At 47.2% G+C, this 23502-nt stretch overlaps 1 protein-coding gene and 1 pseudogene across 1 annotated transcript in view; both read right to left on the bottom strand.

Moving 5' to 3' along the window:
- LEMD3 (LEM domain containing 3) overlaps positions 1 to 18097 on the bottom strand; it is an 89027-nt gene extending 70930 nt beyond the window's left edge. Inside the window, exons 1-2 of the mRNA XM_077469890.1 lie at positions 17031 to 18097; positions 2102 to 2130 (exon numbers count right to left, since the gene is read on the bottom strand). Of these exons, the coding sequence (XP_077326016.1) occupies positions 2102 to 2130; positions 17031 to 18051 (1050 nt within the window). The 5' untranslated portion in view covers positions 18052 to 18097. The remainder of the gene's footprint in view (positions 1 to 2101; positions 2131 to 17030) is intronic.
- An 879-nt stretch (positions 18098 to 18976) lies between these two features.
- Positions 18977 to 19148, bottom strand: LOC143964582 (U2 spliceosomal RNA; annotated as a pseudogene).
- Between the last annotated feature and the right edge of the window lie 4354 nt (positions 19149 to 23502).

Here is a 23502-nt window from a genome sequence, read left to right as displayed (position 1 = left end):
TCAGTTATCATGTTAACATGACGGGGCCATACAATTATAACCCACGTTTTATCAGCATGAATTAGGAGGAATGCTTTCTGCTGTGCATGCTGTGAGACACCAATACAAAAGATTTAAAGCAATGACCTCAGCAATATTTTAAAAACCATAACTGGACTAATTTGTCTTATAATTACAGTAGATTACATTTTAAATAATTGAAGGCATAATTCATTTTGAACTTTAAATAACGCCTACAACAAAATGCTAAAAAATATTTTATTTAAATTACGGGGTGTAACAAGATGGCCCTGATAGGACGTCACTTCCGTTACAAGATTTGAGGGATCATCTAATCTGATGGAACACAGGCAGATCATGGCTAAAGGGAGGGTCCAGAACAGACAGCGAATGTCAGACTGGAGGAGTGGGCATGACCAAGACTTAATTTGCATGCAAACCACCCTTCTCCCCTGTTCACACTGAATGTGGGTTTGAAAATCGCGAGAGTTCAGCTGAACCTACACGGTTTCAAACCTGCATTTCAGTGTGAGTTCAGGGCCGATTTGAAAGACATCTGTGCGGGTTCACGCACAGATGTCTATTGAAATCGCCCCCAAAGTCGCCAAAAGTAGTGCAAGAACTACTTTTGGAAATGAGTGAAGCGCGGCAAAGCCGGCGTCACACCGATTGGGACAGTGCCATTGCCAGCAATACCCTGCAATTAGACCTGTCAATTCGTGCTGATGTGAATGGTGGCCAAGTAATGTTTACATACGACGCCGAGCCTTTATGATTGAAAGATCTGAAATCCAATGAATAAAGGGGTGTCCACAGAGAGCAAGGTAGTGGGCAAAAGTGTAGCTAATGCTGGATGTTCTCCTGCCAGCAAAAGGGAGGGCTCCGTGTTACTTGCTGGAGTTTCTAATACACACTTTGAGAAGTTCACGGTATGCAATGAAATCAGAGCAGAGCAATTTCTTTAAAGGACAAGGAGAAGCCTGTATAACTGTGCAAGACAAAAAGAGAAGGCTGGGGTTCACATTTAACCCTTCATAGTTTAAAGGGGTTGCAAACCCTCGGGTTTTTTCACCTTAATGCATACTATTCATTAAGGTGAAAGCACCTGGCAGTCACCTGCCCCCAGCAGCCCCCTCCCGGTTTTACTTACCCGAGTTCCTTCATCTTCTCACCAGGGATGAGTTGTCCCCCTCTCTAGCTCCCACCACCAAATGCAATGACGCGGGTGCCGGGGGCGTAGGGCAGAGTCTGGCATTCGCGCAACTGCAAGGAACCCCCCCCCCCCCCCCGGGGGAGCACTTCTAGGGGGTTATCTGATGCAGGGGAGGAATCGCCCACACCATTACACCAGCAGCAGCCGCCTGAACCGTTGATAGAATGTAATCTGAAATCAAGAATTAGACCAGGCAATGTTTTTCCTATTCTATTGTCCAATTTTGGCAAGCCTGTGCGAACTGTAGCCTCAGTTTTCTGTTCTTAGCTGACAGGAGTTGCACCCGGTGTGGTCTTCGAACCTTGAAGCAGATGGGCTTCAGCGGCAGATGTGTTATGCTTTCAAGGAGATATATCAGAGAGGTATTCGGCACACCTTGGTTATAACGAGTGGCGATTTGAGTTAGTTGCCTTTCTAATCATCTCTTACCAGTCTGCCCATTCTCCTGACAAGGCATTTTTCCTCCCCACAACTGCTGCTCACTTTATATTTTCATTTTCGGACCATTCTCTGTAAACCCTAGAGATGGTTGTGTGAAAATTTCAATATATCAGCAGTTTAAAATACTCAGACTAGCCTGTCTGACACCAACAACCATGCCACTTTCAAAGTCACTTAAAACCCCTCTTATCCCCATTCTGATGCTCAGATTGAACTTCAGCAATTTGTCTTCACCACATCTATATGCATTGAGTTGCTGCCATGTGATTGGCTGATTAGCAATTTGTGTTACCAAGCAATTGATCAGGTGTGCCTCAAAGTGGCCTGTGAGGGTATATTGCTTATTTTCTTTATATTTCTAAAAGGGTAAAATTTCATCAATAATCTAAGACACTGTCAACCTTTTCATATGGAAAAATGAAACCTGGCAGCATGTTTAATACTTACATAACCAGGAAAGCCATCAGGACTTTGTACTAAGAAAAAAAAAATAGAAATAAAACAGAAGAAAATTAGTATTAGGTAAAAAGAGTTTTTAGTACATACACAGAATAAAAACACCTGGTTACCAATTGGATAAAACAAAACCCACGGTGACTAGTAACAGGTAAAGAAATTGTGTCAATGTCAGGCACAAACCAAACAGCACTATCCCCTATGGCAGGGATATGCAATTAGCATACCTCCAGCTGTTGCAAAACTACAAGTCCCATCCTCAACAGCTAGAGGTCCGCTAATTGCATATACATGCCCTATGGCCTGCATTTGTCCAGAATCTGGAAACCTGGTCTGTGTAACCAGTCATTACAGGTTAAAGAGGGGGTAAATTTGGCCATATATGTAAAGTAAATTATTCCTGCATGCAAAAAGGCCATGAACAGTTATGCAGAGGAGTGACAAAGTGACACACACACACACACATTATATACACTTTTTTTTTTAGACGAAAATAAAATGGCGATGTTTGCAATATTTTGTCATACGGTATTTGTGCAGGAGGTATTTTAAAGAGGAAGTAAACCCTGATGGGTTTACTTCCTCTTTTTTTCCCTGCAAAGGTAAAGCATAATGGAGTACTATGCATCGCATAGTAGCTCATTATGTGTCACTTACCTGACACAGGAGCCAGCGAAGTCGCCGCTGTCCTCTGTAGTCCGCCGCATCCATGTTGCTTGTGGCGTCTCGCAGCTCCGACGAATCACAGCGGCGCAACCGCGATGACGTCACTCCCGCGCATGCGCACGGGAGTCACGCCTCGCAGCTCCGCCGCTGTCATACGGCGAAGCCGCGATGACGTCACTCCCGCGCATGCGCACGGGAGTCGACAAATTTGGCAAATCCATTCTTGGATTTGCCGCATTTAGTGCGCCTGCGCGCCGCTGTCTACGGCGCAGGCGCCGTAGACAGCGGTGCCCATTTTCGGGCAAATATCTCCTAAACCATATAGGTTTAGGAGATATTGCTTGGACCTACAGGTAAGCCTTAATCTAGGCTTACCTATAGGTCCAAGTTGTTTCAAAGGGTTTACTTCCTCTTTAAATGCAAGTTTTGGGAAAAGGGACACTTTCATGAATTTAAAAAAAGAACTAAAAAGTATAGTTAGCCCAATTATTTTTTTGTATAATGTGAAAGATGTTACGCCAAGTAAATAGATAACAAACATGTCATGCTTTATAATTGCACGCACTCGTGGAATGGCAACAAACTATGGTACCTAAAAATTTCCACAGGCAACACTTTAAAAAATTTTTTTATGGTTACCAGGTTAGAGTTAGAGGAGGTCTAGTGCTAGAATTATTGCTCTCACTCTAATGATCGCAGCGATACCTTACATCTGTGATTTGAACACTGTTTACATATGCAGGCGTGACTTCCGTATGCGTTTTCTTTGCTATGCAAGCTCGCGGGGGGCGATTTAAAAATTTTATGATTTTTTATATTATTAAATTGTGTTAAAAAAATAAATAAAAAATAAACCACACAAAACATTTTTGATAACTTTTATTGCTGTCACAAGGAATGTAAACAGCCCTTGTAACAGGTACTCTTTATGGAGGGATCCAGGGTCCAAAAGACCTCCAATCCCTCCTTTACACTTCAAAGTATTCAGATCTCCGTTTTCGGGAATTCTGAATACAGTATATTTTTGGCAGCCGTGTTTACAAACAGAAGACTGGAACAAAGCTGTTTCCGGCTTCGTTACAGTCTGTCACTAGGTGCCGGTAGAGCAGGATCATTGATCGGGTCTCCCGGTGGGACGGCAGGCCCGGTCAGAGCGGCGGGAGGGACCCCCCTCCCGGTCCTCCGGGATAACAGGCGAGCGGCTTTTAGCCACATCGGTTGTTATCCCTGGAAAGCCAATCGCTAGTTGCTTGTCCAGCTGGATGCCAAGTCAGAATAACGAAACCACTTTCCGGCTGTCATTCTGCTATATGGCAGGTAAAAAGTGGTTAAGGTCTCTGCCAAGAAAGAATAGAGAGCAGTCTTTATGAAATACTTGAATTTCCAAAAAAAAAAAAAAAAAAAAAATCTGCTCAGGGAAGTGTTTGGGGGAAATCACATTCGACTATATACCTCAGAATTTGCTTGTGATTTTTGCAGAAGGGGAGGTAAAGGTTTCCAAACTGACTGGTTATCCCCTTAAACAGATCACACGGCCAAATGCCTATGCAGTTTGTCATATGACTGGCTGCTCAGGTGTTCTACAGCAGAGTTTTCTCCAAAATAGGAATTTCATGGTTTCCTTTTTTGATAAGGTAAAACCTGAAGCTGTTCTGGAACGGCAACTAGGTGCATTATACTGCAGACAGCATACCTAAAAGGGGTTAAAGCGGGAGTCGCCGTTTTTTTTTTTTTTTTAAAGCCAGCAGCTACAAATACTGCAGCTGCTGACTTTTAAAATAATGACACTTACCCGCCCAGCGCGCCCGCAATGTTAGCACCCGAAGCCAATCTCTCGATCGTCTCTCGGGTGCTGCCGCCGCCATCTTGGGTATGGGAATCAGGAAGTGGAGCCTTTCGGCTTCATTTCCCGGTTCCCTACTGCGCATGCGCGACTCGCTGCGCAATAAGGATGGTCCCTGCTGTCTCTGGGATCCGTGTGTTTCCCAGCAGGCAGCGGGGGACCTTCGGAAAGGGGCGTACCTTCTGAAGAATCTACGCCGGAAGTGGGTGCAGATACCTGTACTGTACAGGTAACTGCAACCCCCTCCCCCCTGAAAAGGTGCCAATTGTGGCGCCGGAGGGGGGGAGGGTTCCAATGAGCGGAAGGTCCACTTTAGGGTGGACCTCCGCTTTAAGGCCGTGCATACAAGCACTGCCAGTCGTACCGATAGTATAACCTGTAGTATATACTTTATTCCTTTTTTTAAATTTGTCTTCTGAATGCCTTATTAGTGGTAATCCCCGATTAGTGGTCACGTGACTGCCCATTCTCTGCCTCCGATGTATGTACGAGGGAGGGGCCGAGCTCTCCCTCTGATGTCTGCCGGGCGGTCACGTGACTGCTGATCAGGGAGAAAGACTAAAAAGGTATTTAGAAGATAAATAATAAAAAAATAAATAAATACGATCCACTGATGCATTCACTGCTACTAGTGTAGAGTGATCACTGCTGTTATTTCTGGTCACATGATCCGCTCTGTGTGCTATAATTTCCATAGAGCTGAAAATGTGCAATCCATCTCAGGGGCAGGAAAGAGTGACTACGTTCCAATCCACAAGGGGAGCAAGAAGAACAAACGCAGAAGCGAATGCATACGTACATCACGACAGTATATGTAAACACAATGTTCAAACCACACGTGAGGCATCGCCACGAACGTTAGAGCGAAAAGCAATAGTTCTAGCACAAGACCTCCTAAAACTCAACAGGTAACCTGTAAAAATTTGAAAGCGTTGCCTATGGACATAAAAAAAAAAAAAAAAATACATTTTTATATGTACCGAAGTTTGGCACCATTCCACGTGTGGGAAATTTTAAAAGCACGACACGTTAGGTATTTATTTTAACATCTTTCATAGTACCCAAAAAAATAAAAAATATTGTTTGAAAAAAGTTGTAATGACCGCCATTCTATTCCCTAGGGTAGTGATGGCAAACCTTGGCACCCCAGATGTTTTGGAACTACAATTCCCGTGATGCTCATGCACTCTGCAGTGCAGTTGAGCATCATGGGAAATGTAGTTCCAAAACATCTCGGGTGTCAATTAGGGCTGAAACAACTAATCGATTAAATCGACAACTAATCAATTACTATTTTCATAATGGATTAATCGGCCAGTAGCATAATGGGGTTAAAAAAATAAAATGAGCCCTTTATAGTACAAAAAGAGCAAATAATTGCTAATGTAAATATTACTTTCACTGTTCTACAGTAAAAAAGTAGTGATTATCTGCTTTTTTATACTATAAAGGGCTAATTTTTTTTTTTTTTAACCCCATTATGTTACCCAACGTCTTAGGCCTGGTTCACATCTATGTGTTTATTGGTGCTTTTTGCAGGAGTGCACTACAGTTCATTTACATGGTTTCCTATGGGACACGTTCACATCTGAAAGGGTCAGGGACTTTTAACGCAAAATGGTGCTTATTGGTTCAATGGAGAAGCTGCAGAAAAGCATGCAATGCATTGCAGTAAAATCACGTGCGTAAAAATAAAAAAAAATAAAAAACGCACAGCAAAAAGCACTGCAGAAACAGAGCAAACTACATTAGGTGTGTACCGAGCCGTATGCTGGCCACACAGATCAGTTTTCAGATGAAAAGAAAAATCGGAATCATTCGCTGAATGAAAGAATTTTGTTTGAAATTTTCACTTGTTTTTAAAATGAATGTAATTGAACGAAAACCACATACATACCCATGTTGAGGGCATGTGGCTTGGCATGGTCCAGGAGAGGGGGGTGTTTTCTCACCCCCCCTTTCCGGACCTGCCAGGCTTCATGTTCGGCTTAGGGTCTGGTATTTATCTTGGGGGGATCCCTGCGCCTTTTTCCTTGGTGTGGGGGTTCCCCTTAAGATCCATACCAGACCGAAGGGTCTGGTATCGCCTTAGGTGGGACCCCCCCCCCCCCCCCCCCCCCCCCTCAAGATTCTCAGCACAAGATCCTCTTGATCCGACCTCTAATCAAATCAGTGGGTTCCCATAGGGAACCAATGATTTTGAATAGAGAGTTATTTGAGGCTTAAAGTGGGGTACCCCCTAAAAAAAAAAAAATTAAAAGTCAGCAGCTACAAATACTGCAGCTGCTGGCTTTTAATAATCGGACACTTACCTGTCCCGGGTTCCAGCGATGCGGGGGAACGAAGCCCCCCCCTCGCGGCGCCGTCATGCATACTGTGGGCACCCGGCTGTGGCTTCACAGCCGGGCACCCACTGCGCATGCGCGAGCGGCGCAGGGCGCCGTGATACGCCGTACAGTCACCTGGGACACGTGACAGGTCCCAGGTGAATGTGCGGCGCGAGGGGAAGTGATGTCACCAGCCCGGGCAATGAAGAAGGCAGACTACGAGGGACCCCCTAGCAACCGGTATTTAGAGGTGAGTAAAAATTTTTTTTTTTTGCCAATTATTTTTTTTTGATTTTTTTTAAGATTTTTAAGTAGTTTTATTTTTTGGGGGGCAACTCCACTTTAACACACATTATATATATATATATATATATATATATATATATATATATATATATATATATATATATATATATATATATATATATATATATATATATATATATATATATATATATATATATATATATATATATATATATATATATATATACATACACACACACACACACACACACACACATATATATCTCTTTTAACACCTTTTGCTGGCGTCTGACGTTTTCACAGCTCTAGTGCTGGAGCTTCAAAATGCACTGGTCCTGGGTGTTTTTTTTTGGCAGCTTAACCACTTAAGCCCCGGACCAATTTGCAGCCAAAGGACCAAACCCCCTTTTGTGATTCAGTACTGCGTCGCTTTAACTGACAATTGCGTGCTCGTGCGACGTGGCTCCTAAACAAAATTGGTGTCTCTTTTCCACCCACAAATAGAGCTTTCTTTTGGTGGCATTTGATCACCTCTGCGGTTTTTATTTTTTGCGCTATATACAAAAAGAGCGAAAATTTTGAAAACAAAAAATAAAATTCAATATTTTTTACTTTTTGCTATAATAAATATCCCCCCCAGGCTTATACGTATTCTACAATTTTGGTTTGCGCAAAAGTTATAGCGTTTACAAAATAGGGGATTTTTATTAAAAAAAATTTAACTAGTAATGGCGGCGATCTTTATTGTGACTGCGACATTATGGCGGACACATTGGACATTTTTGTAACCATTGTCATTTATACAGCAATCAGTGCTATTTAAATGCACCGATTCCTGTGTAAATGACACAGGCAGTGAAGGAGTTAACCACTAGGGGCAGTGTAGGTGTTATGACGCTACGCTTTTTTTATTGTAGGGGGTGTGGCCTGGCATGTGACGTCACTGATCGTTCCTTCCCTATAAAAAAAAAGGAAGACGATCAGTGACAGCCACACAGGGAAGCACTGGGAGAGGTTTACACAGACCTCTCCTCTTTCTTCAGCTCTGTGACCCGATCGCGGGACACCAGCGGTGATCGGGTCCGCTGGTCCTGCGGCCACGGTAACGGAGCACAGGACCGGGTTGGGAGCACGCCGACACGCTCATGACCCAGAATGGCACGTGCTTGTGCCCAGCCGTGCCATTCTGCCGAAGTACGTGAGGCGGTCTTTAAGTGGTTAAAAACAGCTATGCCATTTACAGCTCAAAAACACCATGGTGGGCATGAGGCCATAGGCTAACCTGGTGAGGTATTTTTAAGCTGCAAAAACATCCATGAGCATGAGGCATAAAAAAAAAAAAAAAAAAAAAAAAAAAAAAAGGCGGGATGATTGGTTGCAATACTCAGAACACTCAAAATAGGTTATTCTTTCCTGCAGTGCTGATATATATGCAGCTGTAAACCAGGATCATAGTAAATTATACAGAACTAATGGAAAAATTATATTTGACCCGTTTTTGATGGGAGTATTGGTAGAATTATAGGTGGAATATCTTGTTAACATCTAACAATAAACATATTTAACCTATTTCTGATATGAATATGCATATAATTTTTCTACATGGGGGGGGGGGGGATTATATATTTTCCAATATTCTTATCAAACAGTTTAAGGCCTCATGCACATGGACGTTTTTACAGCCACTTTTTTGAGCTTTTTTTGCAGCTTAAAAACGGCTGTCCATGTTAGTCTATGGCTTCATGCCCACCTAGGCGTTTTTGAGCTGCAAATGGCATAGGCGTTTTTAAGCTGTAAAAAAAACCCAGGACCAGTGCGTTCCGTGGCGTGGAGCTAGAGCTGTAAAAACGCGAATCGCGCATAAACGCGCAAAAACGCGCAACATATTTTCTTTGTTTTCTGAGTGCTATAGCCAAGAGATGTGTTTCTTAAAAAACGCTTCTTAACGCTAACGCTAAAAAACGCTCAAAAACGCGCAAAAACGCCAATGCAAAACGCGGTAAAAATCATGTTTTTAACAACACTTTTTCCAGGCATCGGAGCTAGCTTTGCAGCCAGTTTTTTAAAACGTCCGTGTGCATGAGCACTAAATGTTAGCTGGAATGTGCAACCATGATATCCCACGCATAATACCAATGTAAACAAATAATTATGTGCATATTTGTTTCAGAAATAGATTAAATGTTTGTTAACCACTTCAATACAGGGCATTTTCACCCCCTTCCTGCCCAGACAAATTTTCAGTGCTGTTACAATTTGAATGACAATTGCACGGTCATGCAAAACTGTACCATATGAAATTTTTATAATTTTTCCCCCCACAAATACAGATTTCTTTTGGTGGCATTTGATCACCTCTGCGATTTTTTTTTTTTTTTTTTGCGAAAAAATAAAAAAGCGACAATTTAAAAAAATAAAAAGGTTTTCCTCAGTTTAGGCTGATATGTATTCTTCTACATATTTTTGGTACACAAAATAAATGCAATAATCGTATATCGATTGGTTTGCACAAAGGATATAGTGCCTACAACATTTTAGGTACCACGGAGGTAGGGGTGGTCACACCGGAGGGACTACATGCCGAACCCCTTACACAAAAGTTCTCACCAATGAGTGAGACGCCAGGGGTCGTTGGGGGGGGGGGGGGGGGGGGGGGGGGTGGGAACAAAACAAACAGCCAAGGCTGATATCTGTCCCTTGACGGTGCTTAAGGCCAGCTTTGGATCCACTCCTCGCTGTAAAAATTAATAAAATAAAAACAGTAAGACCCTGGAAACGGAATAGGTGCTCGGACGCCACTCCATCTTCTCACAGATGGAGATATAAGCCTTCCACGTACCATGGTAGATCTTCCAAAAAGGAGACTTTCTTGCCCTCAGCATAGTGGAAATTACCGAGTCCGACAGACCTTGGTTCCTTAGCACCTGGCTTTCAACAGCTATGCCGTTAAAACCATCGACTGTAAAGCAGGATGGAGTATCAGACCTTGCGATAGGAGGTCTTCCCGTATCAGCAACCCAACCACCAAGGAGCATCCGCCACCAGGCATACTAGGTCGGCGTACCAAGGACGCCGAGGCCAATCAGTATTACTGGAATCCCCTCGGCCTCCACTCTGCGGGGCAGACGTGGTAACAGTTTGAGCAGAGGGAAGGCGTAAATCAGACGGTACTGCTACCATGGAGCCACCAATGAGTCTGCCCAAGGATCTCTTGCCCTCGTCACGAACCACTGCACCTTTTCGATTGAGCTGAGAGGCCAGAAGATCCACATCTGGTGTGCCCCCCCCCCCCCCCCCCGCAGGCAAAGAAGCCTAAACACCTCCAGATGCAATGACCACTCTCCTGGGTCCAGCAGCTGGCAACTTGGATAGTCCGCCTGCCAGTTTTCTACTCCCGGGATGTATATGGCCAACAAGGCAGGTACGCGATGCTCTGCCCACCGAAGGATGTGAGCGGACCTCTCACGCTGCAGTTGAGCTCCTTGTTGGTTGACATATGCCCTCGCCTTGGTGTTGTCTGACTGGATCCTGATTGGACACCCTCAGTCTCATCAACCATGTGGAGAGACATAGCCTGATCGCTCAAAGCTCGAGCACATTGATCAGTAACTGGGATTCCTCCCTCGATCAAAGGCCCTGGGTCGATTGTACTCCACCCCAGCCGGTCAGGCTGGCGTCCGTTGTGATCACCGTCCAATGAAGAGGCAGGAATGATTTCCCGGACCGAAGGGCTGGGGATCTCAGCCACAAGAGAAGAGAATCCCACTAACTGGCTCACCCGAATCGGCCGATCCAGGGATGACGTGGATTTGTCCCATTTGGACAATATCTCCTTCTGCAAGACTCTGGTGTGAAATTGGGCTTACGGTACCGCCTCGAAGGAGGCAACCATGAGGCCCAGGACTCGCATGCAGAAACGCAGCGATGACCACCTGCGGTTCCTCAACAGCTTCACTGAACTGTGGTCCTGAGAGTGCAGTTTGTCCGAAGGGAGAGAGCTCTCACTTCCACGGAGTCCAGCAGTAAGCCTAGGTACTGCAGACGTTAAGTCTGCACTAGTACTGACTTCTTGAGGTTCAACACCCACCCAAACTCTTGTAGAGTTTGCATGGTGATCGCCACATCCTCCTTCAATTCTGAGGCGGAAGCTGTTCTCATCTAGGTAACCCACAACTGCGATCCCACGTAGTTGCAACAAGGCCAAAATTGGAGCCAATACCTTGGTAAAGACTTGGTGTGCTGAAGCCAGACCAAAGGGGAGAGCCTAACTGGTAGTGGTCTTCACCTACTGCAAAGCGCAGAAACCTGATGCCTGAGGCATATGGGTATGTGCAGGTACACGTCCTTGATATACAGAGACGCCAGGGAGTCCCCCTGATGGAGTGCAGCGACTACGGAGGGAACCGATTCCATTCTGAACCTCTGTACTTTCAAAAAGCAATTGAGGGCTTTTTAGGACCAGGATTGGACGTACCCCTTCCTTTTTGGGGACTACAAACAGATTGGAATAGAATCCCTGAAACCTTTCCGTTTCTGGAACAGATACCATCACCCGCGGCTGAGAAGGTCCCTTACTGCCCCAAACAGGGCCTCCTGGAGAGCCGGGAGTAAGGGTATGCCGGAGTGAAAGAATCGGTTTGGGGGCCAAGAGAGGAACTATCTCGTAGCCCGATGAAATCGGTTCGCAGACCCATTGTTTGGACAGCCAAGAGGCCCACCGAGCTGCAAACTCCCGTAGGCGACCCCCCCACCAGTGTGTCAGGCGGGGGCAAACCTTCGTGTGGTAGCACTTTTGCTCACAGGCTTGTGAGGCCAGGGACGCTTCCGTCCCTCAGCAGTCGCCCTGTCGGACCAAAAGAGTTTACCTGAGGTCCTGGGCGGACGAAAAAGCTTTAAGCAGAAAAGGAGGGCCCATGCCTGCAGCGTGGCTCCTTACCCTTCCTGGACTGTGGGAGCAATGTGCTCTTTCCACCTGCGACATTCTTAATGTCATCCAACGAGGCTCCAAATAGCCGCTCACCAAGGGCAAATTCGTCAAGCCTTTCTTAGATGCCTGGTCCGCAGACCAGCATTTCCGCCAGATCGGGTGCCGCAGCACCACTGCTGATACTGATAATCTGGAGAGCAAGGGAAGTGTATCCAGGGCCGCATCAGACATACTTAAAGCCGTGCACTAACCGGTCTGCTAGTTCCATGCAGACTGGAGGAGACTGCTGCTCCTCCAATTCACAGTGCAACAGTTTTGCCCACTCAGTAAGGGTCTGCGACACTAATGCCATGGCGCTTACCCCACTCCCATAAATATGGGCCGGGCCATTGTCTCAGCCCTCCTGTTGGAAGGGTCCTTAAACGCAGGAGCCCTTTCTACCGGAATGGTGGTTACTTTGTTTAACCTGCGCGAACCCAGACACTGAATCATCCTCACTGTCGGCGTCCTCTGGGGAAGAAACTCCAGCTTCTGACGCCATGCTGACCCACCCTGTCTGCCACCCTTGGGGATTTAAGACAAGGTGCTCAATCCCACCCTCCTAGCCGCTACAGACTGAAGGGCCCCCACCGCAGGGCTCATCACCCTGACCGAGTGCTGTGCTGTTACTGATGGCCGTTTCCTGTGTCAGCTCACAAGGGTCCAGGAATAAAAAAACCGCACTGTTGTGAGGCACAGGAACCAGCGCTGTGGAGAAAAAACACGCGCAGGCTACAAGAAAATGGCAGCCGGGTACCCTGTATAGAAAAATATCCCAGGGAAAATGGCCGATGACCATGCTTCTCACAGAGGCAAACAACTTACACAGAATAGACAGACAATGGCGGCGGTCAGCGCTATGGTGGCAGCACATGCAGAGCCCACAGACACCAGCAGAGAGGGAGATGATAGCACAGGGACACAGACAGCCAGCACAAACCCCAATCAAGGATCAGAGCCCCCTGGAGGATCCCTGGCTCAGGTACACACACCGCACTACAGCTCAGTCATGCAGCATCCCCCACTGGGGGGGGACAGGGGGGGGGGACAGGGAGAGAAGAAAGGGCGAAGGCCTCTAACTATGTGCAGCCCTATGTCCACTTGGATAGTGGGGCTTGCACCTGGACTCACGCTGCAGGCGCTGCTCATCTTCGGAGATTTTCCAAATCTCCTTGTGCTCCGTACTGCATCTGTGCAGTACGGAGCGGACACTATTCGATAGGCAGACGTTTTTGGACAGAACACCGGCATTGATCTGGTCTGCTAAAAACAGACAGGTGGGGATATGCTCGCCATCCAGTGGATCGGATGACAGTCAGATGGAAATGAACAGGCAGGAAGAGAGGACAGCAGGCTGTGTCCGTGTCTGCTTGGCATAGGTGGAACAGACACGGACCTGTTATCAGCCTGCTCAGCAAGGATCAATGAAAAAAATCCCTCACCAAGCAGGCGGATCAGCTTGATGGATTCCGCCCCGTCTGAAAGGGGTCTAACACAAAAGCCAAAAATATGCAACTACTCACTGAGCATTAAAGAGAAAATTGCGGTCTGCTCACATAATTTGTAATAAAAACATCTTTGCCATTCAGAAGCTTCCTTCCAACCACTTTGCCTATTTATATATACAGTAAAACCTTGGATTGCGAGCACAATTCACTCAAATTCACGCTTTGAAGCCAAAGAACTTGTATAACAAAGAAATAAGGGTAACTCAGATGATTCGTTCCACAACCATTTAAATCATAATTCCTTCAGTTTACAGTCCATATAAAAAAATAGCAATGTGACCAGGTTGTGCAAGTAGCAATATGGTTACATTTTATGAAGGTACAACATTTAGCAACTCACATGGTTGATTAAAACAGTCACATCTAAGTATGCAGGCATCCGGGGTAAAGCTGTCCACATAGACTGTCCTCCACACCGCTGGCTCTCACTTCTGTCAGTCTGACCAGGAAGACTACCCTGCAGACAGTGAGGCTTGAGACGCTCATGGAGCTCAGCGTTGAAGGGATGACGTTGATGGTGGTGTGGAAGACTGTCAGCTTTACCCCGGATGCCTGCATACTTAGATGTGCCTCTTTTAATCAACCATGTGAGTTGCTAAATGTTGTACCTTCATTAAATGTAACCATATTGCAACACTTATGGCACTTTTTGCAGCCATTTACTGTAGCTTTAGTGGCGCTTTTCAGACGCTAGTGGGGAGCTGTTATCTCCCGCTAGTGGCCGAAAAAGGGTTAAAAGCGCCCACGGTGCTGCCCATTGATTTCAATGTGCAGGGGCGCTTTAGGAGCGGTGTCTACACTGCTCCTAAGGTGCCTCACAGAAGCTGCTTGCGGGACTTTGAGCATCCTGCCAGCACATCGCTCCAGTGTGAAAGCCCTCAGACTTTCACACTGGACAGGAGAGGCACTTTACAGGTGGCATTTTTAGCACTAAAGCGCAGCGAGAGTGGCTTTAGAGGTGCCCCTCTTATTCTCAGTTGTGATGCAACTTATATATCAAGACATCGCTTGTATATCAAGTCAAAATATACTTTAAAAAAATGTGTTTGTCTTGCAAAACTCTCTCAAACCAGGGTTTTACTGTACTGCGAGTCTTTACTTGCCAAATATGCTGCAGAAATCTCCCTACGTCGAGTCTGGCTGCAACCATTTTAACTGTGGGTAGCTGAAGCTGCTGCCTGTTCACTTCCTGGATTAACAGAGGCACAAATCCAACACTGCAGCTCTCATTGGCCCTCTTATGACTCATTCCCTCCTCCCTGGCATACTCGACAGTGAGCGAGCTTTGCATGTCATAAACCTAGGCTTATCAGACAACAGGAAGTGGGCTGTATAAAGCATTTACTGGCAGAAAAAAAAAAAAGTTTTAGTAACCAAAGCTAAAACAAGGGCAGAAGATTTAGGCCCCTTTCACATGGACGGCTGTTCTGCTGCAGTTAAAAGCATATAATTTGTTCTGTGAAAATCAAGACTCCAGGCACTGCGATCAGCTGCATTTGTACAGTGTGATTATATGCAGTTGCATTTAGCTGCGGTAGTAATTCCCATAGCAACTTTTTTTTTTATTTACTTTTTCTTGGGTCCTTTGAATCTACCCATGATGCATTGTGGTCCTCTGCATTTCAAACCATCTATATTTTTTTCTTACGCTGCTAACCGCAGGTGAAATAGTACACTGCGATTACCTGCGGTTATGTGCAGATAGCTGTGCTAAATCGCTCCTGGATGCAGTCAATTCTATTTTTTTACCAAACTGCATGCAACTAAATTGCAGCTAAATGCAGCATGTAAATGGGGCCATAGGAAAGCATTGTGTGCCTTTAACTTCGGTAGAAAACGATATAATCCGCAGCTAAAAGCACAATTCTATCCGCCCTTGTGAAAGGGGCCCTAATAGATGGAAATGTGGGGGGAAAAAAAAAGACAATCTCTGCTTTAATCAGAAACTTTTGAGCCAGAAACACCTGCATAACAACATTTTTATGGCCAAGTGAATGTTGCCTTAAAAGTCACATGAACCGCGTTGAAAATCATTGGCCAAACGTTGATTGCGTCCTGTCAGAAGCAATCACTGTTTGGCAATTTACAATAGAGATGCCTCCATCCATGCCATTTAGTGGGGATGGGGCTCGTCTAGATCCCCATTGCACATGTTCCTGGATTACAGGCTCCTCCATATCAGGTGTTACGGCGATCACCAGCCGGACACATCACAGATAAATACACATGCTTGCCGACACACCACGGCTCTTGAATTGCAGTCCAAAAGTTACTGCAGAAAGATCACATCACATCAGAATAAATGCAACTTTTCAGGGGCGCCCAGGACACCCTCATTACATGCCTGACAAAGGGGTCCCACATGGCTCCAAAAAGTTGCACTTATTATGCAAGAACTTTTGGACTGCAATTCAAGATCCATGGTGTGTTGGCAAGCATGTGGAATAGACTCCCTCCAGAGGTGGTTATGGCCAGCTCGGTAGATTGCTTTAAAGCGGTTCTGCACCTTAAAAAAAAAAAAAAAAAAAAAAATTAAAAGCCAGCAGCTACTAATATTGCAGCTGCTGACTTAATAAAATCACACTTACCTGTCCCAGGGTCCAGCGATGTTGGCGGCAGATGACGAGCAATCGCTAGTCTCGCTGCTGCCCCCGCCGCCATCCTCTGTCAGGGAATCGGGAAGTGAAGCATCACGGCTTCACTGCCCGGTTCCCTACTGCGCATGCGCGAGTCACGCTGTGTGTCTCTTCTGGTCCCCCACTGTGTCCTGGGAACTGTGGGTTTCCCAGAACACAACGGGGGGGTGTCTGCGGCAGTCTGCCCGGAAGTGGGTGCAGATACCTGGATTATACAGGTAACTGCAACCCCCTCCCCCCTGAAAGGTGCCGATTGTGGCACCGGAAGGGGGGGGGGGATCAGATTAGCGGAACTTCCCCTTTAGGGTGAAGAACCGCTTTAAGAAAGGCATGGATTCATTCCTAAATATTCATAATATAACTGGGTACTAACATTTATAGGCAAAGTTTATCCAGAGAAAATCTGACTGCCTCTCTGGGATCAGGAAGAATTCCCCCCCCCCCCCCCTCTGTAGCAAAGTGGATCATGCTTTTCTGGGGCGTTTTTCGCCTCTGGGTCAACTATTGGTATAGCATTGCGTATATGGGATTGTATTTATTTATTTTTTTATGGTTGAACTAGATGGAATTGTCTTTTTTTCAACCTATGCAACGTGTATAGTTTTTAGTGTGGACAGGAGCCACTCGTGGGCAGAATGTGCCGCACACCCCCCCCCCCCCCCCATTAGCTGGTTTGGCACATTGGGGTAGATGTGGTGTATACTTACTGCTCTCCTCCTCCATAGGGCCTGTGCCTTGCATCCTCAGGTAGGTGAGTCCCAGGAAGAAGAAGAAGAGGCAGGCCGCGGTGAGCAGGAACATGGACAGGTAATGAGCACTGAATCCTCCGGTGGGGGACACCTCTGCACTCCTGAACTGTTGCAGCAGCTCCTCCTCGGGCTCAGGCAGAGGCTTCTTCTTGCTGTAGTAGGTGTGGTTGGGCCCGGCGTGGTTGGAGTAGGGAAGCCGGCTGGGAATGCTGTTGCTGGCTGTGTAGAGCCGGGATGAGGAGCCGCCGTCGTGGCTGTAGCTCAGGTGATTGTTGCTCTTGTCTGGAGACTTCCTGGCGGCGGCCCGATGTCTGGCAGACACTTGGCTCTCCTCCCTGTCCCAGGCCGCTGTATCGGGGGGCTCCATGCCGTTATCCCGGGCCTGTCTGGTCGAACTCCGCCTGCTCCGGCGGCTCAGCGCCTCGTCCTTAGCCGCCGCCTCCTCATCTGAGTCCGAATAGTCCCGGCAGTAGGAGAGGCGGCTGCCGTTCACCGCCCGGCTCTTCCTCGCCTCATCCTCCGAGGAGGGGTGGCGGTATTGCGGCCTGCCCGCCCCCCACCACATAGGCGCCTTCCGCCCGTCTAGCGCCTCCACACAGTCCCGCTGGGCCGGGCTCCTACCCCCCGCCGCCTCGGGGGCGCCGCCGATATCCGCGTCCGACTCGTCTGAGCTAAAGCCGAGCAGCACCGGAGACTTCCCGCCCTCCGTGTGAGAGGAATGTCGGCTGCTTCTCCTATGCGTCACCTCTCCGGCGAGCGGGTGGGCTCCCCCGCTCTGCCAGCGTCCCTCCGCCGCCAGGTTGTTGTTAGTCACCCGCGTCTTCCCCGCCCGGCTCCTCTGCTCCTCACGCAGCTTCTTTAGTCTCTTCAGGTAGACCGGCCTGGTGCTCTCCGTGACCGGCCCCGGCGTCATCCCCGAACGCCTCAACTCATACACAAGCTCTTCGTCCGTTAACTGAGCAGCCGCCATTTTGACCATTCGCCTGGGCTCCCGGGGCCCCCCCCCTCTGCACGCGCCCACTGTGCCCCGGAACTGACGTCAGCGAACTAGACTGTGAACTAGACCCCGCCGCTCACCCAAGGAGCCCGTCTGGTGCGTGGAGCGCCCCTAGCGGTGGCGTGTGCACTTCATCGCGTTCCACAGACTGAGGAGAGCCTAGATACAGCGCGGCTAAAGTCTCTCCTCACATACCATAACAATGCGTGTGTAGCTACCCACAGAGGACAATTGTTCTGGGATTTCTCGTCACGCCTAAAGATGACACACCTCGCTCTCCTAGCACTTATTGACCAAGCTTATATTGGAATCGCACGGGAACCTGCTCCGTATTCCCCTAGAATGTGGAGTGCTGCGATTTTCAGCCCATTCATTCAAACTGGCTGAATTGCACTGGATCACACCAAAAATAGTGCATGAAAACACACTGCATTTTTTGGGTGATTTTTTTTTTCTTACTTCTGTTTTGGGAAACTGCATAAGAGAGGGGTGCATCGGGCCTGGAGGCACTGCCATACCAGGTCGATGCGTGGAGGTACTGCAATGCCAGGTCGATGCCTGAAGGTACTTCAATGCGTGGAGGTACTGCAATACCAGGTCGATGCGTGGAGGTAGTGCAATGCCAGGTCGATGCGTGGAGGTAGTGCAATACCAGGTCAATGCGTGGAGGTAGTGCAATACCAGGTCGATGCGTGGAGGTAGTGCAATACCAGGTCGATGCGTGGAGGTAGTGCAATACCAGGTCGATGCGTGGAGGTAGTGCAATACCTGGTCGATGCGTGGAGGTAGTGCAATACCAGGTCGATGCGTGGAGGTAGTGCAATACCAGGTCGATGCGTGGAGGTAGTGCAATACCTGGTCGATGCGTGGAGGTAGTGCAATACCAGGTCGATGCGTGGAGGTAGTGCAATACCAGGTCGATGCGTGGAGGTACTGCAATACCAGGTCGATTCGTGGCATGGACAGAGCAAGCTCTTCTTCCATCTTCCTGTTCTAAAAATCCATTTAATATATGGTCCCCAGATAGAGGACATATCAGATATTAAACTGATAACAGATTTTTTTGATTGAAAATGTATACTTTATTTTGCATAAAAACAAATACTTCAACAGGGTACATTCCACTCTGTACTGCGCATAAATACACTACATAACAATATAGTTCCAATCCAAGCATACAAATAAATTACATTCATCCTGCGGTATGATGCGTAATGTGTTGGGGAGAATAATAATACTCTGAAACATCACATCATGTATGACGTCACTTTACCCTGAAATCATAAACTAAAAACATGTAGCTAGCAAGTCATATAACTTTTTCAGATACATTGCATTTCAATAGACAATGGGGGGGGGGGAGTTCATAGGCCCGAAGCTTTATTGAACTGCCAAAGGATACACGGGGGAGGGGAAATCTTCAGACCTCCTCTTCCTTCTTAAAGGTGTTGTAAAGCTTCGTTTTTTTTTTTTTTCTAAATAGGTTCCTTTAAGCTAGTGTATTGTTGGTTCACTTACGTTTTCCTTCAATTTCCCTTCTAAATGTTTTTTTTTCTTTGTCTGAATTTCTCACTTCCTGTTTCTCCTCAGTAAACTTCACACCATCATTCGAGCGGTGTTTAGTCAGCCTGAACAGCTTACTGAGGAGGAACATGAAGTGAGAAATTCAGACAAAGAAAAAAACATTTAGAAGGTAAATCGAAGGAAAAGGTAAGTGAACCAACAATGCACTAGCTTAAAGGAACCTATTTAGAAAATAAAAAAACAAACCTTTACAACCCCTTTAAAGTCCAGTCAAGTTATAGTCTCTGAGCAGACTGTGAACCAGTCTGCGAGAGTCCGCGATGGACATTCTCTCCCGCTGGTGGATGAGTTACTTTCTGCCGCACCATACAGTGTCCTTAACCACATGCCAACCAGCCGCCGCAGTTGTAATCTGGCAGAATGGCTCGGCTGGGCGAAACAACGAAATGTAACATCGCTTTGCCTTGTGGCCACTAGGAGGCCCAAACTCCCCCCCCTCCCCGAGCCAATGCAAGTGCCTGGTGGTCTCGTTCACTGCCGGGCTCTTGCGATCGCTCGGGGCACACGGAGAACCTAGAACTGTGTGTGTAAACACACAGCAGAAGATAGCGGAGGAGTCCGGCGAGAAGACCCCCGGAGCTGTGCAATAAACAATTTTTACCCTGTGTTGTGTTTTTTTGTACTTTTTTTCACAGGTGAATGGGTAGGGGTACATTGTACCCCATACTCATTCACATAGGGTGGGGGGCTGGTATCCGGGGGCTCCCGGATTCCAATAAGCCCCTCGCCCGCAGACCCCGACAACCAACGGCCAGGGTTGTCGGGAAGAGGCCCTTGTCCTCATCAACATGGGGACAAGGTGCTTTCCCCAAGGGACCCCCCATGTTGAGGGCACGCGGCCTGGTACGGCTCAGGGGGGGGCGCTCGCTCGTCCCCCCCTTTCCTGGCCGGCTGGGTAGCATGCTCGGACAAGGGTCTGATGTGGACCTGGGGGGACCCCCACGCCGTTTTTTTTCGGCGTTGGGGGTCCCCTTTAAGTCCATACCAGGTGGCAGGACCAGCGATGTCTCCTTCACGGGCCCCGCCTACCTGGAGACCCGCTCAAAATGAGCTGACTTTTCTCCGGGCGGGAAAAGTCCGCTCATTTCAAAAGTACGGCGGACTGGCATACGCACGGCCGGATTGTCCGCCGAAATGCAAGTTTGGCGGGAAGATTGGAGTGCAAAACTACTTTCTAAGTCCGCCGTACTTTCGGGTCAAAAAAGTACGCCGGAGGCTACACACGGGGGGATTGCCCGGTGGACTTGAGTTTGCCGGACTTTTCCACCCGATTGTTTGATCGTGTGTACGCGGTATTAGGTTTCGTAACAGCATATGTTTACAGAGCCCCTTCCCCCTCCATTGATATGTAAGTAACTGAGACAGGAAGTTCTTTGCCAGAAGTTGGTGTATGCAAGAAATCGGTGGGAGGGGCTTGGGGAGCATTTGTAAGAAACTTGTTTGGGACAACAGATGATTTTTGGGAGGACAAAGAGGAAGACATGGCTTATGGTAACTGGATAACTGCGCAGACGCTTTTGTGAGTTGGACTCTGAGCAAGGAACTATGAAGGACATCTTGACCCCTAAGTTGAGTAACTGTTTAGTTTACTTAATGTGTACATATTGGGTGTCAATGTAAAGTTCATGACACCCCCAGATCGGTTCGCAGTGCCAACTGTAAAATGGTGCAGGAATGGGATCGCATAGGTGTGAACACCCATGTGATTCGATTCCAGTGCAGACCAAAAAAAGGGTCCTGCACCATTTTGGTGCTAATGCAATTTCAGCCATACAGTTTGTATGGCTGAAATCGCATGTGATGTGCACTGCAATGTGGTGCACATCACATGCGATGTCTGGCATCGCACTAGTGTGACCCAGCCCTAGGCTGGGTTCACACCTATGCTTTTTTTATTGCATTTTGGAGAAACACACTACAGTCTAGAACTGCACGATTCTGGTTAAAATGAGAATCACCATTTTTTTTGCTTAGAATAAAGATCACGATTCTCACAGCGTAACATCATCTTTCACATTATACAAAAAATTGGGCTAACTTACTGTTTATTTATTTTTTTAAATTCATTGAAGTGTATTTTTTTTTAATTGCGTTGGAAAGACTGCTGGGCAAATACAGTGTGATAAAATATTGCAAAAACCACCATTTCATTCTCTATGATCTCTGCTAAAAATACTATATATATATATATATATATATATATATATATATATATATATATATATATATATAGGTTAAATTACCAGTGCCTTACTGTTCTTTCTGTACAGGCCCGGTGGTTTGGTTTGGGTTAGGGTGGAGTTGTAGATTAGAGGGGGGGTGTGACCACCTGTTCATCACCCTGGAAAACCCTCCCTTGCTTCCCCAGAGGAATGTTCTGGAAAGGAGGCAGATGCAGGGATTCAAGGACAGGCAGTGTGTATGGCCCTAGTCCTAGTCGTTAATTTGTTTGGGCAGGGGCGGGTTCATACATATACACTGGGGTCCTTGAGGGGAGATGGAGCGAGATTCAATCCAGAAAGGCTGCAAGATGTGACCCACAGGAGCAGGGCCGGAAGGGCTGGGGGTGCATAGATCTTAGTGTTGGAAAGCCATGGAACTTGCCGGAAAGCCTGGAGGTTCAGAGACTCCAGAGCTGGAAGGTTCACCATTCAAGAAGTATCTACTAACAGCACTAAGTAGACCGGGGATGCCTGGACTTTGCTGAGCTGGCCTGGGAAGAAATGGCAGGAGGTGAGAAGGCAGGTGAGGCCTGGGACTTCCAGCATTTCAGCAGTACCACAGAGGGGCATGGGTCAGTTTGTTAAAGGAAGGGGGTTCTTTCTACTCATGCAGCTCAACAAGAGAGGCAACTTATACTGTCCTGCATCACTTGTTGATCACACACACACAACATGGACTGCAGCATCAAGAATAAAAGCTACTGTTGAACTATGTCTGTGATTAATACAGCAGGGGTGGAAGAAGCGGGGGTTAAACCAGCCGTACTGTAATGAACTACTTAGCAGCTCCCAAGAGAGTAGTGTGCTACATATATATAATGTTTGGGGGTTAAAAGTAATTTTCTAGCAAAAAATACTGATATTAACTTGTAAGTAACAAGTGAATTAAAGGATGAACATCTCCAGGTGGTGTACTGAAGAAAATGCCCTCCTCAAAGTGGAAGCCAGGTGCAGACTCAGCACGAGCAATATTGAAGAAATGGATTCTGGACAGCCACACTCAGATTAAAGCCTTTATTGTAATGGGTACTCCTACTCATTGACCCCCAAAAAAGTGTCAAAAATAAATAAAAACAGAGGTTTTTAACAATTCCTTTATTAACCACCTCGCGCCCGCCCTATAGCCGAATGACGGCCGTAGAGCAGGCGCGTTCGTCCGGGAGGCCGTCCTAATGTTTACTTCCGCAATGCGCGCCGCCGCGGGCGCGCATCGCGGAAGTTCTGTGTTCGCCGTGTCCCCCGGGGACAGGCAAACACAGATCGCTGTAAACGGCCAATCACAGCGGCCGTTTACAGCGCGATCGGCGTGTCCAATGGGAGATGATCTCATATGTAAACATATGAGATCATCTCTCAGCGCCGCTCTCCCTCCTCACACAGAGTGTGAGAGGGGAGAGATGAATGGCTGCAGCGGCAGCCGTTCTGATTTGCTTTGATAAAAAAAAAAGTGCCATCCTCCCCCAGCAGTGCCATCCATCCTCCCCCAGCAGTGCCATCCATCCCCCCCCCAGCAGTGCCATCCTGCCCCAGTGCCATCTGCCCCAGTGCCATCCGCCCCAGTGCTACCTGCCCCCAGTGCCATCCACCCCAGTGCTACCTGCCCCCAGTGCCACCTGTTGTCAGTGCC

Source organism: Lithobates pipiens, unplaced genomic scaffold (genome assembly GCF_037356315.1).
Source record: "Lithobates pipiens isolate NorthernLeopardFrog02 unplaced genomic scaffold, aLitPip1_a1.2 Scaffold_8, whole genome shotgun sequence".
NCBI lineage: Eukaryota > Metazoa > Chordata > Amphibia > Anura > Ranidae > Lithobates > Lithobates pipiens.
Note: the sequence above shows the minus strand (reverse complement) of the source record. Positions and strands in the feature narration are given on the sequence as shown.